The sequence below is a fragment of the Euleptes europaea genome, chromosome 16 (genome assembly GCF_029931775.1).
Source record: "Euleptes europaea isolate rEulEur1 chromosome 16, rEulEur1.hap1, whole genome shotgun sequence".
Lineage (NCBI taxonomy): Eukaryota > Metazoa > Chordata > Lepidosauria > Squamata > Sphaerodactylidae > Euleptes > Euleptes europaea.
This window is the reverse complement of record NC_079327.1, coordinates 44583077-44602213: the sequence shown is the minus strand read 5'-3', so window position 1 is coordinate 44602213 and position 19137 is coordinate 44583077. Positions and strand designations below refer to the sequence as shown.

The 19137-nt window shown below is 43.0% G+C and overlaps 1 protein-coding gene across 1 annotated transcript in view; it reads left to right on the top strand.

Annotated features, from left to right (window-relative positions):
- ACE2 (angiotensin converting enzyme 2) overlaps window positions 1-14620 on the top strand; it is a 42343-nt gene extending 27723 nt beyond the window's left edge. The window contains exons 11-18 of the mRNA XM_056861796.1: window positions 2447-2545; window positions 3525-3647; window positions 4544-4716; window positions 6694-6755; window positions 11239-11339; window positions 13116-13232; window positions 13853-14047; window positions 14479-14620. Coding sequence (XP_056717774.1) covers window positions 2447-2545; window positions 3525-3647; window positions 4544-4716; window positions 6694-6755; window positions 11239-11339; window positions 13116-13232; window positions 13853-14047; window positions 14479-14620 — 1012 coding nt within the window. The remainder of the gene's footprint in view (window positions 1-2446; window positions 2546-3524; window positions 3648-4543; window positions 4717-6693; window positions 6756-11238; window positions 11340-13115; window positions 13233-13852; window positions 14048-14478) is intronic.
- The last annotated feature ends 4517 nt before the right edge of the window (window positions 14621-19137 follow it).

The following is a 19137-nucleotide window of genomic DNA, read 5'->3' as shown; positions in this document are numbered from 1 at the left end:
CCCATCTGTGATGATTCCACAGAAGTGAGAATTTCTCACCTCTTCAAGAACTGCATTTAGTACTTTTTTGGCATTCACCTCCAGTTACTCATTCTGACTTCATCAGAACATGTAATGTAAATGTATGCTTGCATTTTCTCTGCAATCATTTGCTGTTCCATTAACTGTTTCAAAGTGGCAATTTCAGACCATACTTGTATAGTTGTACTCAGTGCTTTATACGTGTGTGTGTGTGTGTGTTTTAAAAAGTGCCAGTACTCATAAATAAGGTTGCACCAATTTCCACCAATTGCTCCCTCAAATTTGGGAGCCCCCCAAAAAACATGCCAGAACTCAGTACCAGTGAGTACTGTTGGGGGTGGGGGTAGGATTGCCAGGTCCCTCTTCACCATCAGTGGGAGGTTTTTGGGGCAGAGCCTGAGGAGGGCGAGATTTGGGGAGGGGAGGGACTTCAATGCCATAGAGTCCAATTGCCAAAGCTGCCATTTTCTCCAGATGATCTCTATCGGCTGGAGATCAGTTGCAATAGCAGGAGATCTCCAGCTAGTACCTGGAGATTGGCAACCCTGAGGGGGGAGCTCTGATTCTGCTTTATGGTAGAAAGGAACATCTTACAGTCATCGAGTGTGATCACCAGAACAGCAAATTTCAATCTGCCAGAACCAGGGTAACATTTACCAGACCTTGCAACACTTTGTGCCACTTTTCCTTCTCTGAAAGAGCACCTCTTTCAAGTAATGGTTCCTTTCCCACTAAAAGCATTTTCACAATCTTTGCAGAGTAAATAATGTTGCAGATAATCAGAATTTGCCTTCCTCTCTTCACTTTGTCATACTGCTTCCTCCAGTTATTATTCATAATCCTAGCGTAGAAGCTAGAATACTACAAAGCTTGATTAAAAAAAAATCTCTTAAGAGACAGCATAGAGAACTTTGCGGTTCCAAGTGAGCCTGTTTTTTTTCCACATTCTTGCAAATGGGCAGAGTCATGCAGAAAACAAATGTAGGGAGTAAATTTTTGGAGGAATCCTGCAGGAAGCTTACCGGTTTGGGTAGTGGGCTTTTGCACATCCCTAGACCTCTATGCAGGAGCCCTGTGGCGCAGAGTGTTAAGCTGCAGTACTGCAGTCAAAAGCTCTGCTTACAACCTGAGTTCGATCCCGACGGAAGTTGGTTTCAGGCAGCCGGCTCAAGGTTGACTCAGCCTTCCACCCTTCCGAGGTCGGTCAAATGAGGACCCAGTTTGCTGGGGGTAAAGGGAAGACGACTGGGGAAGGCACTGGCAAACCACCCCGCAAACAAAGTCTGCCTTGGAAATGTCAGGATGTGACATCACCCCATGGGTCAGGAATGACCAGGTGCTTGCACAGGGGACCTTTACCTTTACCTTTAGACCTCTATGCAACCTACTGAGATGCCTCCAATTGATTAGGTCATTAGAGAACATTTCATGGTGAAGCTCAACAACCGATCCAGAGACGAGATCATCTTTTTTTTTTTTGTCATCTGATGTTACATTACCACCATCCTGACCCATTTTAACATTACTCGGCTGCATCAATGCTTGTTTCCTTTGTGGCATTTTCATAATCTCCTGCAACTGTTGTGCAACTTGCCACACCTATTCCATTTTCAGCTTCCTTATTTGCCATCCAAACTGATCTGATGTTTGGCTCCGCTATTCATACCAAGCTTCCTTTGTTCCCCTTTCTTTTCTCTGCCCTGGACTGATAGTGCTTTTTACTTCACTGGGTTAAGGGAATAGAAGTAGTACTCTGATGTTGGAATAGTGACTTTCAGGTCAATAGCTAGAGTTGCCAGCTCTAGGTTGGGAAATACCTGGAGGCTTTGGGGGTGGAGCCTGAGGAGGGTGGGGTTTAGGGAGGGGAGGGACATCAATGGGTATCATGCCATAAAATCCACCTTCCAAAGCGGCCATTTTCTCCAGGGGACCTGACCTCTGTAGCCTGGAGATCAGTTGTAATTCTGGGAGATCTCCAGCCACCACCTGGAGGTTGGCAGCCCGATCAATAGCAGAAGATCCTGTTACTAACTACACCTCCTTCTTTGTATTTGACCTCACTGTTTATAGATCGTTTTCCCTTTCTCTGTCCAATATCTATCAATTGATATATGTGCCAACTGAGACACAGTTCATACATCTGAAAAGGTGGGCTGTAGTGCACAAAAGCTTATGCCACAATAAGTCTTTAAAGTCTTTTGTTTTTGCTGTACCACACTCAAGTTTCAAATATATAGATATTTGTGAAATTAAATGTTTATCTGAAATATTCTGGGAAAGCAACCTGGAAATCACATCTGATCAACAAATATTTATTTGTACAGAACTCAAAGACCTGGGATAATCAGGGGTGATGGATGAACAGAGCGTTTTCAGTTTCCATCCCAAAAGCTAATGGAAATCTTGACCTTTCTCTTCTCTACAGGCGAGAGATAGTGGGTGTTGTTGAGCCATTGCCTCGTAACGAGGCATACTGTGATCCCGCAGCTCTGTTTCACGTTGCCAATGACTACTCTTTTATAAGGTACGTCAATGGTCCTGCCATTTTCTTCTCTTGTCTCTGTGTTATCTTGTTAAAGGCAGAAAAGAACCCCCTACTATTGTATAGACTTTAATTATGAGTACCCAGTTTTCCCCAGTTAAGTGCAAATATATATGAACTGAAACAGTTCATATTTATTATTATATTATAACAATACATAACTAAAAAACATCAAACTTGCAAGCAGAATTCCATATCCATCCGCATGTTTCCACTGATAATATTTCTGCCTATTTGAATTTTGCCTACACTTCCATTCTTTCAATACTGTCAATTATTTACTTTAGTTAACATGCACACACTAGGTTTTGTATGATTCACTCATAATAGTCATGTAGTTTGGATTCTGTAATCATGCATTAACAATCCAGTGCATTCTTGCTTAACTGAAATAATGAATCTGGTTTGACACAATTAAATTACAGTGAGCATACAGATAGGTTGATGCAAATAATGTAACCAAAAAACCCTGTGATGGCTTGATTAAAAAAAAAAATTACAGTGTCACAGTATCTGCACAATGCCATTTTAGCTTTTTTGCATCAAGCCTTCTATATTCTTATGAAAACATATAATGCTCATTCATGGAAGTGTGACACATAAGTGGATTTCTTAGGAGAATTGTGATCCTGAGACTGGAAACCAGAATTCAACATCAGGACGTATAAATTATGGAATTGTAGTATTTGACCTGAATCCCTCGTATTTTGAATGTTGACAGCAAAACGATGGATCGAACCTGTTGGGATCTGACAAACTGACTTACTTTTGTTCATAAAAATATTTTGCGTTGGTAACAAAATGGCAGTGAAAAAAATGATATGATTAGTATTCTAGTTTTGCTTCCAGAAAATCAACCTTTAATCCCCCTTTTCTAAGAAGGTGGTACTTGATTCCAGGGATTTCTCATCATTGTAACTGGTGATTTGGTTTTCCGGTTCTTTTCAAATTTTCTTTCCAGATATTACACAAGGACTATTTATCAATTCCAGTTTCAAGAGGCGCTTTGCAAAGCTGCTAATCACACGGGTCCTCTTTATGAATGTGACATTACAAACTCCACAGCAGCTGGCCACAAGTTGCGGTAACCAAGCATTTTATTAATTGAATAAAATTAGAATAGGCTCAGTAAAACACATCCTTGGTCTAGCCACACATAGATAGAGAATTATGTCTTCAAAGCCTAATCGTTTCAAGGTGGCAGTTCAGATCATAATTGTACTACTCTGTGCTTTGTCTGTCTGTCTGTCTGTCTGTCTGTTTAAAAAGTGCCAGAACTCATATATAAAGTTTCTACCCGTTCCCCCCTCAGGACTTGGGAGAGCCCCTTCCCAAGGTACTGGTACTCAGTACCAGTCACAAAAAAGCTCCCTATCTCTACTTTATGGTAGAAAGGAACATCCTACAATCGTAGAGTAGAATCTGATTGCCAGAACAGCAACTTTTACTTGGCAGAAACAGGGTAATATTAAGCAGACCTTGCAACACTTTGTGCCATTTTTCCTTTTCTTGTCATCTCTTCTGTGTCAGATAATTCCCAAGGCATTTTGAAACCTTATTTCCTTAACCTCACAGTCATTTTTAACGGGGACTTTAAAATTGTGCCCCTGTGTCTAATGGTCCTCCTTTTCAACCCTTTACAATCTGTTTTCTGCAAGTACCTTTGGACATTTGAAACAAAGTGTGGAGAAGAAAATACAGTATAGTACTATATTTCTCATAAAACTCCAGCACTGTGCATGAAGGCATTGGATTGCCCATAGTATTGTGTGGATTCTCCATTAAAACGAATAAGTGATGCACATTCCAGATTATATGACTAGTGAGGAAGCAGCCTGTGTAGAGGTGAAATAAGAAGCAAACTTCCTTTTCATTCAAGCTCTCTTTCATAGCACCATCTTTTGGATCTATTGCTGATACAGCTCATACCACACCATTAGGATGGTAATCAGTGCCAACCTATTTCTTTCTAAACCACAGGGACATGCTTTCCTGGGGAAGATCTGAGCCTTGGACCAAGGCTTTACAAAATGTGACAGGAGAAAAGACAATGAACGCAACTGCACTGCTTCTCTACTTCAAGCCTTTATATGAGTGGCTGGTAAAGAATAACACCAACAGATTTGTTGGTTGGGATCCAAACTGGTCTCCATGTAGGTACTTGTTACGTTTGCAATATGGGCTCATCTGTGAGCCTTTTCCACAGATACTTTTATTAGATCATTCAGCAAAGATAATCTAGAAATGCAATATTTCCAATTTAATTTGATGACAGAATATTTTCAAGGATAGAATTGCCCCAAAAGCAGGAAAGCCATTGTGTACAGTAACTGGAGATGCCAGCAGCCATCTTTTACATCTTCTTCTCCACCTCCATGAAAGTTACATCTAAATTACTAATATTACTAATATATATATGACTGACAAGCAGACCTAGATGTCTGCACAAGCCAAGTAAATTACATTTTAGGGCCTCAGATTATTAGGGGCCTCTAAATTTTAAAAAGATTATAAATATTACCGTACTTGGTTACCATATTCTTTTGATAATGCTACAGACCTCTTACATTTGACATTGCTTATGGCCTCTGTATGTTTAAATCTGGCCCTGATGACATGAACCTCAAAAGTTAAGATTTAATGCATGACCCCTGAACAGTAGGACAGAATGAAATGAATTAAATAAATTATACTTTACCACCAGCTGTGACAAAGAAAGGCCATAACACACCAATGTTGCCACTAATCCCTTGTAGTCTTGCTGTTCGTGGGCTTTTTAGATGGCCTGGAGCATCCAAATATAATTTCCTGAATGGCTGATTAACTGCCACAGAAGGATTCAGGCTAAGAAGCCATGACCACACAGCAGGGGTTTCAACACATCCAACTCCTGTTATTTGATATAAACTATGCCTAATTACATGCACTCTACCTCTTGGTCATCACTGAAGGATGCAGCATAAACTAGTGGCAGCAAACATATAATCTCATCACTACATTAATGCATGTAATACCATTTAGGTTTTACACTGGACACTAAAGTGATATGCAAGCAGCATTTCTTATACATTATTGCAGCGGGCAATAATGTGTAAGAAATGAGACCCAAGTGGTGGCAAGACACCTCCCATGGCCTGGTCTAAAAGATAAATAATCAGCCCAGAAGCAACCCGCTACCGCCATCAGAACAGCGGGACCTGGTCACTGGACACCAAAATTTAAAGCCTGGCAAGCAGAGAGCTGGGTGGGCAGTAGGTGCTGCTGTGGCCAAGATGCAGGCCGAGGAGGCCAGCTGTGGCCAAGATGCAGGCCCAGGTGGCCAGAAGGCTTGGGAAACCGCAAAAGCTGACAGGGCATGGAAGTCCCAGTTGGGAGCATGGGTAAGACCTAGGGTTGCCAGGTCCCTTAGCTCCACTGGCGGGAGCTTTTCAGGGGTGTGGCTGGGCATGCAATGCGCGGGCCACGCCTACGTTACTTCCGGGTTTACCTGAAAGCGACGCGGATGCTCTAGCAATCTCCGTTGAAACTATGGTTTACCCGGAAGTAATGTGAGTGTGGTGTGTGTGCACGCATTGCCCGCCAGCCCTCAGCTGGTAGACGGGCAGCCGGGTGGATTGGCGGGATTTTGCCTGCCACCACCGGGCACTTGGCAACCCTAGTGAGGCCAGGCCTGGGAACAGGAGGCTGGGGAGGCTGGGGTCAGTGGGACAGAGCCACAGAAAGAAGAAAGACTGAGCAAGAGGGGGGGCAGGGGGCTAGCCCTGTCATTGGAGGACCAACTGGAGGGGACATAAAACCCAGGAAAGAAGGCTCTGGGCCATCTGAGACCTTGGGGGGGGGGGTGACCAAAAACTAGCAGTGAGCCCCAAAGGCCAAGAGGGGGTAAGGGGTGGGAGCCAGAGAAGTGACTCTTCTCATTGGGAAAGCACAAAGGCCTATGGTCCAAGCACTGTTAAAATTGTCTGGGTGCTTAGTTGTAACAGAGGTGGCCAAGGTGGAGCCTGGGAGGGTCTAGTGCACAGGGACACTGGTCTGCAGGTGTGGTAAGAACTGAGAAGTATTTTATGGAAATAAGTTTGTAATTCTGTGGCAATTCTGCGGTAAGTTTCTTTTTTTAAAAAAAAATCCAGATGAAAACTATTCAATCAAAGTGAGGATCAGCCTGAAAACAGCGATGGGAGACAACAGTATGGTGAGTATGGATCCCTGTAGCTGACCCTGTGGTGTTGTGTTCTAAGACGATATAAATATACGTAACTGAATTGTAAGCAGAAGTATACAATGATTCTGCTGTAAATGCTGCATTTCACCAATTTCTTTGTAGAAATCTGAGTCTGAGGAGACAACACGGGATATAAATATTTTAAATTGTCTATTCCATGTCAGACAATTCTCAAGGCATTTTGAAACCTTATTTCTTTAACCTCACAGTCATTTTTAGCTGGGACTTTAAAACTGTGCCCCTGTGTCTAATGGTCCTCCTTTTAAACCCTTTACAGTCTGTTTACTTATAAGTAGCTTTGGACATTTGAAACAAAGGACTTTTCTGCATGGCCTTTTTCATTGGGTCTGTCCCCATACTACTTTGGTTTATCCGCTGATTTCCGCGCACATTTTGTGCCTTTGTGAGCTCTAGTCCCGTGGTAAACCCATAAACAGACTCGATAGACAGACAGTCCAACGTAAGCTGGTTTATTAGGAAAACTCTACAGGTAGCAGAAGCTGAGAATCAAGAGGATACTGTGTGTGTGTGTTAAGTGCCGTCAAGTCGCTTCCGACTCATGGCGACCCTATGAATGAAAGTCCTCCAAAATGTCCTATCTTTGACAGCCCTGCTCAGATCCTGCAAATTGAAGGCCGTGGCTTCCTTTATTGAGTCAATCCATCTCTTGTTGGGTCCCTCTTTTCCTGCTGCCCTCACCTTTTCCTAGCATTATTGTCTTTTCCAGTGACTCTTGTCATCTCATGACGTGACCAAAATACGACAGCCTCAGTTTAGTCATTTTAGCTTCTAGGGTCAGTTCAGGCTTGATTTGATCTATAACCCACTGATTTGTTTTTTGGGCAGTCCACAGAATCCGTAACCCTCTCCTCCAACCCCACATTTCAAAGGGATCTACTTTCTTCCTATCAGCTTTCTTCACTGTCCAGCTTTCACACCCATACATAGTAATAGGGAATACGATGGCATGAATTAATCTAGTCTTGATGGCCAGTGACACATCCTTACACTTCAAAATCTTTTCTAGGATACTAGTAAGGGTCAATTGTACAACCCATGGCATATATAGAAGGACGAAAGCAGGCCAGCTCAGAGTACCATGGCAACCCCCCTCCCCGGTGCAAGTTCGGAGCTGGAGGTAGTTTCCCACAGAATACAGTCTAAAAATCCTAAGAGCAGCATAGCACAGCGACCTTGGCCAGCACCTGGCAAAACCACCACATACCATTCACAGGCCCATGCCTGACAGCCTTTTGTTTTCACCTCATTTCTTTTGTGTTTTTTCCCCATATTTTTTTCCAGTTTTTTTGAGACCACTTTTACCTTGATGTTTTTCTGGAAGCTGATTTTGAGTCGGCTTTCTCCTCATGTGAAATGTTTCCGTTGGTTTACCCGGCTTTCTTTTTCTTTTTTTTTAAGTAAAAATTCTCATTTTCCTCGCTTGTAAGTTCCTATTTCATTGGGGAGGGTGGTGTTCTGTTCCGCACGTTCTTGCTTTCTCTTGTTTAAATCTGTAGGGAGATATGCCAGACATAAACCTGTGTGATATCGAATCAGCCACTAGAGGGAGCAATACACATGTGGAACAGAACACCCCCCTCCCCAATGAAATAGGAACTTGCAGGTAAGGAAAATGAAAATGCAGATAAGCCTACAAGGGCATATCTCCGCAATTGAAGGAACTAGAGACTTACTTTTTTAAAAATGAAAGCTGGGAATTCAGAGGACCTCCTAAATATATTGTTACAACTCTCCCGCAATATAGAAATATTTTAGTGTTGTTTTTTAAAGAGGGGGATGCTGTAACACCACCAACAACACCTAGGGTTGCCAGGTGACCTCCCACCATGGTCATGGCAACCACACCAGAGACTCACTATACTGCCTAAGCGGCAATGCCCGTCGCTTTGGGAAGCATTCCTTTGCTTCGTGCAAGCCAGACTGTCCAGGACAAGAGACCGGGTCGCCCCTAAAGAAGCCAGAGGGAAGCCATGATCCTGATTGTCTCCTGATCCAAAGAGAAGCCATGGAGCCGAGGCGAGAGCACCACGTAGCCTTCTCCTGCATTCCCCCCTCCCAACAGTTCAATCAGCAAGACATCCATTGCAATCTACATTAGCAGCTGGAGACGATTCCCACAGCTGCCACATCCTGGAAAGCCGAAATTCGCACCTTCATGAGACATCGCCATAAATCTCCAAGAGATAAGAATCAGATTCCAGCCAGTCCCGCGGATGTACAAATCACTGGTGTCAGGATAGCATATAATATTGCCACATCACAAGAAGTCTTTGATCCCCATTGTTTTGAGAAGGAGCCATCTGGGGTAATCTCTTCCCCTACCCCCCCCCCCGGGAAGCCCCTCACCACCCCGCCCCCAGAGTAAGGTATAATTGAATCCCCCAAAAGTCGTTAGCTCTCTCTCTTTCTCTCTCTCTGATACCATCTGTCACTCGGCCAGAGTGAGCAGCCATGCTGGAACATACAGGGGACTCCCCCTGCCCCCTTTTTATTCCTCTCTGCCATGGAACTCGGACATCTTCTGGATTTGGTAATGAATTACCCACCAACGACCTTAGAACCATCTCTGTATATACCACCTTTTTCTTTCTTAGGAATTTCTGTATGTGTGTATGCATCATTGAGCGTTTGCTTATATAAACTCTCTTAATCCGAAAGCCATTTGCCTCTGTCTTTATTCAGGGGTTACTGAAAACAGCTCTGGTATACATTGGGTGTGATTCCGCTATATAAATAAATATTCTGTGATTTCCAACTGCTGCTATAATTCCCCAAGTTGAGAGCAGTTTGGGTAACATAAACCCCTGGCAATTGCCCCCTCTGCCTGCCGACCACCTGAGGATCGGTGGGCAAACGTGCACGCATGCGTGCATACTGCACGCTGCACTTCTGGTTTAGAACTGGAAGTTCTGCCTCGCGAGGGGCCTTATACCTCTTAGTCTGAGTGGTAAAGGGCCGCTTTACCACTAGCTCCTGCCATAGAGTCTCCCTTTGTCTCTCCCAAAGCCCTTCTCTAGATTCCCTGGTTCTCTGGCTTCGGTTGCCCCCCACCCCATTTGTCCATGTCTCCAGCATAATTCTTCTGCTCAGATAGATCCCCAAGCCACTTCCTTTAATAATCTTCTGTTCTCTCTCACTCTCTCTCTCAGTTAGCCACGCACGCCACTCTCTCATTATTGGGCATTATTGGGCATGTTAATTACCAAAGATGTTAGTAATAGTTGGATTAGGACTTACCATAGTCTGTTTTATCCTCACAACAACCCTATGTGGTGGGTTACTATGAGACACAGTGGCTGGCCTGAGGTCACCCATTAAACTTCATGGCAGAGTAGGGATTTGAACCTGGGTCTTCCATATCCTCATCTGACATGCTAACCAATACATCCAACATAACTGTACGTCAAATATGTTTGTATGTATAAAAAGAGCCACACTCCTGTTATAAAAATCTATAATTAACCAGAGTCAACATCACCAGGGGAAAAAATGGTTATGTAGAATATTTATACTCTGCTTTACCAAAGGCAAGAGCCCCAGGGCGCAGAGTGGTAAGCTGCAATACTGCAGTCCAAGCTCTGCTCACGACCTGAGTTCGATCCCAATGGAAGTCGGTTTCAGGTAGCCCGCTCAAGGTTGACTCAGCCTTCCATCCTTCTGAGGTCGGTGAAATGAGTACCCAGCTTGCTGGGGGTAAAGGGAAGATGACTGGGGAAGGCACTGGCAAACCACCCCGTAAACAAAGTCTGCCTAGTAAACGTTGGGATGTGAAGTCACCCCATGGGTCAGGAATAACCTGGCGCTTGCACAGGGGACCTTTACCTTTTACCTTTTTACCAAAGACATGCTTGATCTGGCAATGTGGCATGACAGTGTATATGCCAAACAGCATGAAATAACACCAATGGCTTGTCCCTGTGTTACGTATCTTTTCTCTGATAGTCTGGCCATATGCTAAATGCAAAGTTAAAAGTGGGGATGCCCCCAGAAACCAGCTCAGTACAAACCTACTCTGATGTAGATGAGCTTAGATAAATGGACTTAGCTCCAGTCCTTTATTTTACCATGTATATATTTCCATATATAGCCTATCAAATCAGTCATGCATTCATTTTTTGTTTTGGCTGAAAACAGTACATATTAGGTTGTAATGGACTTTTTTTTTTTTTTTGCTCTGACCCCCACATCATGCTTATTGTAGTGTCTGGGAGTCCCCTGAATGTTACGGGGGGCACAGAGGTGTGTAGTAGAAGGGCAGGATGTGGGAAGGTCCTATGAACGGTGCTGTGAACTCAGTTGCTTGGATACAATACAACCCATGGGGGGGGGGACTGATGCTTCCCTCATATTATTGTTGCCTTGAAGTATTTCTAAGTATCTAAATCTACGAATGGATTTATCGGTCTGACTGAGTCTCATTTTAAATTCAAAGTACACATGGGATGAAAATGAAATGTATTTATTCACGGCAACAATTGCCTATGCCATGAGGAAGTACTTCTTGCTGAAGAAGAATGAAATAGTAGAATTTCGGTAAGTGGCCCCTTCAGTTATATTGGCTGTGGATTGTTGCTGTGTGAATTTATTACAAAAAAGGGGCAATCATTTTTCCAAAATAATGTGATCACATTTGTGTGGATGAGGGGCAGCTTCCTTCAAAGAAAACCCACCAAGAATTCTAAAAACAGCTATAAAGTCCCATTTGGTGCACTCAAGAAAGAAGCCTGTACTTTTATTATGAGAGAGCAGAGACAATTGGAGTGCAATGTCAAGGATGGGACATTGAGAGATATCAGCCATAAAGATGAGTGGAGCAAAATGTTGTAGGATTGGGTTACTGAACTTTAGCAGGCTTTCTCGAAACTCTGCCCCAGATATGGGATTGGCCCTGCAGCCATCTACACAACCCGAAGGAGAAGGGTTGAAACAGCTTGTTAATTTGGTAAAAGGAGACACAGGAAAAAGCAGAGAACCTCCACATTCCTACCTCCTGTCATTCCAAGCCCATTTTCCCAAGAAGGGGGAGGAGGGGAAATGCTGAGATCACTGAGATAGCTTGTATTTCTCTTTTCCATTCTATTTATTGGAAACTATATCCTTTGCAAGCGGATCTTTCCCAGTCTCATCTGAGTTGGTATATTTTAATGGAATGCATGTTAGTTAAATAAACTCCTTTGCTTACAAGGTGCTTGTGAGACTGCATTCACCTGGCTATGCACAGCTCCATTCTTGAGCCTTTTATGCAGGGACGTTTCCCTGCGGTCATCCCCGCCGAGTGCTTTGGGGCTTCCTTTTGATTATGCATGCCTTTTCTGCTCATCAGAGGTCACCTTGCTCTCCCCGCACATTTTGCCTGCTTTTTCCAGATTCTATCTATCTGGAAAATGTGGGCATAATGCATGGGGAGAGCGAGGTGACCTCTGACAGGCAGAAAAGGCATGTATAATCAAAAGGAAACCCCGAAGCACTCGGTGGGGGTGACTGTGGGAAAACGTCCCTGAATAAAAGGCCTTGGTGACCCCAAGCATTAGGAGTATTTCAGGAGAGTAACTTAATCTCAGGGGGGTGGCAGATTCCCTGCTGTGACCCCCCACCCAGAAAAGGGAGGAGGGAGGAATCTCTCGAGGGGCATGAGTTTCCTTCAAACTCCACACATGTTCCTGAGCAACTCAGCTCTTTTGGCTGTTCATCTGGAAGCAAGCGACAGAGGAGGGAAAGAGGATCCCAGTGTGGGCTGTAATAACAACTAATATTTAAAATAAACTACTTCCCCCCACCCAATATTAGCTCACCAATGATAATTTCAGAAGAAGAACGCTCATCTAGGTGTGTATTATATAGATGGGGAGGGGGGAAGAGAGAGACTCTGTACCATTTCATGGATGGAAGAATGGGAAACTTGTATTTCTAGCAAGCCTATTCTAAAGTAGTGATAGGTGAACTCCTGATGGAATTGAGTCAGACTGCTATACCTGTGGGTATGGAAGCTTTGTTGCCTGAAGATAGGGCTACCAATTCCCAGAGGAATAGATAAACCAAAAACGTGGCAGTATAACCATTTTGCCATTGGATGTTTCATAGGAGATTAAATACGTAGATTTGGGATGACAGTTAACTGAATAGTTTTGTGGAAGTTCTGCTATGTTTATCAAAATAGCAGTCACTGCATACGATACACACACACACACACACACATTTCATTTACAAAAACAGATCTTTGATGGCGCTTTAGGAAATAATGTTAATTCATGTGGTTTCATTAGCATATCTATAAAATAAAGATTTTTTTCTGTTTGTTTTTTTTATCAGAAGTGTAAATATCCATGTATATCGTGTGACACCAAGAGTCTCCTTCCAATTTATTGTCACCATGCCTAATAATGATTCAGACATTGTTCCCAAATCTGAAGTGGAAGAAGCAATCAGGTGAGATTTTAGATCACAGGGTGGTTGAGTAATGGGAATTATATTGGAGGCATGTAAATGAATGCTGTTTATTTTCATTTGGCATGTTATTTGCTTCATTATACTATAGCACAGGGGTGGGGACATCAGGCCCGGGGGCCGTTTAAGGCCCACAAAATCATTTGGTCTGGCCCTTCGTGGGTCCTGGCAGAACTCTAGCTCAAAAGGATCTAAGTCGGCCGATCCGCCCCCTCCCGCGGACAGGAATAGCCTCTATTCAAGGTGGATATGAGTTTTTTTGCCGAGAAAAGGAACCTTGCAAAAGAGTTGTTAGCTATGGAGCTGCTAGGACCACCCAACTGTGCTAACCCTTTCCCATCCGGGCTGTGGAGAATCTACGTGGCAGACACTCGGAGCCGTCTCCGGTCATGCCTCTCGGCTAAATGTTTGACCAAATAAATCAGGCTAATTTTTAAGTTGATAATTTTGTATGGCCCGCGAATGATGTTTTAAATATCCAAATGGCCTTTGGCAGAAAAAAGGTTCCCCTCCCCTGCGATAGCAGCTTAACAGTATAAGACTCCATTAAACATTATAGTAGAAATGCCGGAAATATGTATATGGATTTCCTTTATTGGCAGTTTATCTCGTGGGCGCATCAATGAAGCTTTCCAACTGAATGACCGAACTCTGGAGTTTATTGGCCTTGCTCCAACATTGGCACCACCTTACACACCTCCAATCACTGTTTGGCTGATATTATTTGGAATCGTCATGGGCGTTGTTGTGGTTGCGATCATTGTCTTGGTGATCAAGGGACACAGAAGCCGAAAACAGTAAGTGGCATTGTATAAACAGTGCATTCTTCTTAAACTGATCAGATTCATTTCACACAGTGTAGGGATTGAAAATATAAGACAACATGGCTTCAATCCATTAATACAATACAGCAAACGGAAGTTGCTTGTTTTCAGTTCATATATATTGATCACCATTCTGCTGATGGTGCTTTCCTTTGGTGGAAAAACCTTTCTGCCAGCGTACAGAGCTTCTTCTGCTAGTGGAAACCTCCACTGTCACCAGAATACAACCGGTTGACATTAATAATCCTAACAAATGAATTTGGTATAATTAGAGGTCAATGCACATAAGGCTCATATTACTAGTATGATAGTTTTTATAAAAAGCAGAGGTATGAATTACTGTGTATGCGCATGTCCACGATTTTCTGCAGCTTACCATGCAATAATTAATATGTTGCTTATAGGAAAAGAAGGGCAACCAAAAATGAATTACTCCAAACAACTGCAGTGAACTCTCATGACAGCAGTGGAGAAAAGAATCTTGACAGCAGTGGAGAAAAGAACCCAGCTTATCTGCAAGATGATGAGTGCATATCAACATTTTGAAACAAAAAGCTAATTCATGTCCCTTATTTATGATTGCATGTTAGTGCCAACAATATTATATAAAAAGGGCCCAATTCATGCAGATGACATAATACGTTAAGGCCCTGTGTTTGGTGGAGGGGACTGCCAGGGCGCTGCTATACACATTATGTGCACTTACAACAGGAAATGTTTAACAGCACCAGTTAATTTTACCTTGTGTTGAGCAAAGTGGCCTGAACCAAACAGTTACCCTTCAGACCTTTCCAACCTTGGAATAGGTGACAAGGCCAACCATTTATCAGCATTGTACATGTAGTCCCTTACCCAGGCCAAGGTCAGGAACCACACATACAGCTCTGAGTGCTTGCTGCAGCAATTCATCTCTGGTATCCCAGAAGACCAGTTTCCCTGCACTAGTCCTGATTCAACACAATATGCATCCGTAGAACTTGGGTGTTCTCAGGCAGTCTCCCTTGTAGAATTACATATAGTCATCCCAATGGAAACTTCATGTCTTGCCCTTATAAAAATGAAACTAGTGGAATCTGGAAATATTTCAGTCCAACAGCACTGCCATTCCTACTTCTAATTTGAAGTTACATGCTGACCGTAAACAGACTGAATTCTGTTTAAAATAACCGCTGCTCTTTCAAAGACAATTCCTGCTTCTGCAGATGATATCTGTGTCAAAGTCAATTTGGTTGCTCTTTTTCAAATGTATAGATGAAAAGTTGTGTGCTTTTGCATGGTATAACCCAGTGGTCGGCAAACTGGGCTCCCGAGCCGCAAGTGGCTCTTTGGCCCCTGGAGTGCGGCTCTGTAATTAGATCCTCAGACCGTGAACGGCTGGAAAGACCCTTCGCTAACATAGGCTGCATTTTACCGAAGGAGACGACCGTCCCTCTAAGCGCGCGCACGATTTAGCAAACTGCTCCTTTCCTCTTACTGCCCCGCCTGGTTCTTTGTAGTTCATTAGAAAAGCAGAGGAGCAAAGTTCTCTTTCATTCTCAAAAGAGACGGATTACCTCGGCAGTAAAAAAAAAAAAAAGGCTGGTTCTATGACTAGACTTCGGAGGGCTTCGTGGGCGCTTTGGAGGGAGGGTTGCACAGGGGCTGCCGCCCACGTGCTCAGAGGTCATCCGAGCCCGCTAGAAATCCCCCCTTGTCAATACCTGCAGGCAAGGAGAGGGACCCAAACTCCGGCAAATGCCAGAGTGTGCAACCACCAATATACTGAGTGTGCCTGCTTGTAAAAAATGCCTGTGTAGGAAGCTGAAGCTTCTTCTTTTGTCCCCCTCCCAGTCCCATCTGCATGATAAATGAACTGTCGATTCTTGAACTCACTCCCCTCCCTGCGGTCATTCCTGGTTGCTGGCTGGTCCGTGCAGCGTGCTCTGCCTTCCAGTATTATTATTTTTGCAGTTCAGGGGAGAGGGCAGTTGTCAGTAATCCCCTTATAAAATGTCTGGCAGTGGCCCATGTAAGTCCCACCATGAAATTCCATATAGTAAACACAAAAATCAATGTGCTTGTAAAAAATGCAAAATTCACAGAATGGAAGTTCAGTGTTGAGGGAAGATGTACAAGCTGTACGCAACAAATGAAAAATAAAAGTACTTACCAATGTTAGAAACTGATTAGGCAAGAAGACCAGTGTTTTTAATTGCCTATAGTTTAATTAAGACTTAATTAAAGTTTATTAAGTTAATAAACAGCGTATCTACCTATATAGTTTAAGTTTAAGAAATTTGGCTCTCAAAAGAAATCTCAGTCGTTGTACTGTTGATATTTGGCTCTTTTGACTAATGAGTTTGCCGACCACTGGTATAACCTAATAGAATAACACCAGGCCCACTGGAAAAACTTAATCTATTCCAACAGAATATCAGACAAAAATATGCAAACAAAATAATCCATAAATAAACAACAAAAGGAATCTACCACCTGTGCAAAAATATCAGGAAAAAATGCATAGAGTTGGAAGGGGCCATACAGAACAGCAGCAGTTCCAGCTGTCTTTGATTCCAAATGCATTTTTAACATCACACAGGTAACAATATTTTTCCTCCATGGCCCAAGTAGCTTCAGATGAACATGTGATTCACGGTGCAAGCTTAGGTAGAGCTGTGGAGGTGGAAAGTGCCGTTAAGTCACAACTGACTTCTCGCAACCCTGAAGGGTTTTCAAGGCTAGAGACGTTCAGAGGTGGTTTGCCATTGTTTTCCTCTGCATAGCAACCCTGGTATTCCTTCGAGGTCTCCCATCCAAATACTAGCCAGGGCTGACCCTGCTTAGCTTTCAAGATCTGACAAGATTGGGCTGGACTAGGCTCTCCAGTTCAGGATATGTAAAGTTACTCCAGGCTAATAACTCTGGTTTAACTCTGCATAGGACTGCATTGACAGGCTGGGAAATGGTGCCAGGGAACCCCATCCTCCATCACTGTTTCTCTGACTTGATTCCTCTCCCACTTCAGTCACTGTTTTGAACTGTTTTTTTTAAAAGGGGGAAATTCAGATCACAGATCTCCTGTATCATATCTAATTAATCCACTTCTCATGAGGAAAGTCGCTTCATAAATCCATTTGATTGTTTCCCCCGTCTTTTGTACATTCCTCTCTCCTTTGAGAAAGTGATATTGAGACACTGTAGTCATTTTGTCGAATATCCAGCATGGATACTGACTTTTTCTAAAATAGATTCCCTCGGCAACATCCCAATCCAGCCATAGGGATCTATGCATGGAACCTCTGTACCAAAGATATCTTTGCAGAGGCAGGCTTACCAGTAGTGGTGTCAGACTCCAGGACCTCGTTGCATCTCAGGAATAATAAACTTCGCTCCAGACGTGGCAGAGAGTTTTAAAAGTTTTATTAAGAAAGCAAATGAGTTCAGTGGTCTATACAACTTAAGGTTAGAATGGCGACGGAGATTTTACAGATCAGCTTTATAGGATGCACACACTAGAATTGTTTACATGTAATGGCTTTGAAATGCAAAACATCAGAGTTCTTTCAAACTTCAAGACAGAGAGGGTTCCAGCAAAATCACACCTTGAGATCAGAGTAGATTTACAATAGGAAGGCTACTTTGAAATGGAGATATCGGAGCCTCTGGCCATAGCACCTCTCTCCCAAACTGAAGAGACTTTCCCACGGGACCAAAAGGTGTGGGGGGGAAACATGGAGCATGCTATCCAGAGCTCAACTGCATGCCCTCACTGACAAGTGGGCTGGGCTTTGTCCACGGCACAGAAGTTGAGGGCTTTGAGGGGCTTCTGGCTGATCAGCTGTTAGGGGCAGTGAAAAAGGAGAAAAGGCAGACTGATTTGGATATAATGGTTCCTTTTCCCAATATCATGCCCTACCTGGGACTGCAAGAATGTATTCTCCACTTCTGATTATTCCAAATGCATGGACAACTGTGAACACAACATAGCCTTCTGCTGACCTCATGGTTTTCTGGGTGGGTTTGAGTCCACTGACCACCTACTCTACAAATCAGATAAAACATGTAATGCAGTCATTACACCCAGGGATACAAACAATACAGTATGAAAACATAATTTCTATTCTACGGCAGACCAATAATCCATCTCGCTCAGGTTTCCATCTCAGATAAGGACCAACTACATGCCTCACACATATTTAGAAAAGCAGAATGTCCAAGCAATTGGAAATATAATTTCTCTGGTATGGAAGCATTATATGTCAGAGCTTTTCCCTACCCAAAGACCTGTACAATATTCAGTTTCAGTCACCTTTATTGGCATGATAATAGTAACAGAAATACATAAAACTCCATACTTGCTCAAAAGAGTCACACGTACAACAATATAGCCAAAACTTAACCATCAATTTAAAACTCTTCAGTTTTAAATGCTGTAATAATACATTCTCCCAAATGATAAATGAGAACCAGGACCTATTGCACAGCACAGCTAATACCAGTACCCTTTTATGTATTATTTCCCAGTAGATTGCCTCAATTGGTTTTATTGTTTATTTATTCCCTTACCCTCTTATTTTTATTTTTAATAACAATTGCCAGAAACTGTGCCACCTGTCCCGAAACAGCAGGAATCCTATCCGCTAATAAAAATTTGGTACCATCATATGCTAAATCTTTTAAGGAACTAAGGTGAGGGTTAATTAGTTCTAGACGTTGTTTATAGTACAAGGGGCAATATAGGGGCATATGTTCTACTGATTCTGGTTTTCAACTGACAGCTACATAGTCTTTTGTTCCGAGGAATACCCCTATATCTACCAGAAACTACGGCTGATGGAAATGTATTTAATCTGGCCAGCATAAAGGCTCTGCGCTGGGAGGGATAGACTAAATTAGAGAAATATCCGGCTGTTGTTCTTTTAGGAGGAGAAAGGCCCAAAAAGGTAGGTGAGCAGATATTAGTTGCTCCAGCATTTATTTCCAGCAATTCCATGTCCCAAATTCTCCCTGTAATCATGCGAAGAATATAAGCTTCCCCGGAGTTTGTCAATGCCTCTGTATCAATACCAAAAAATCTGATTTTC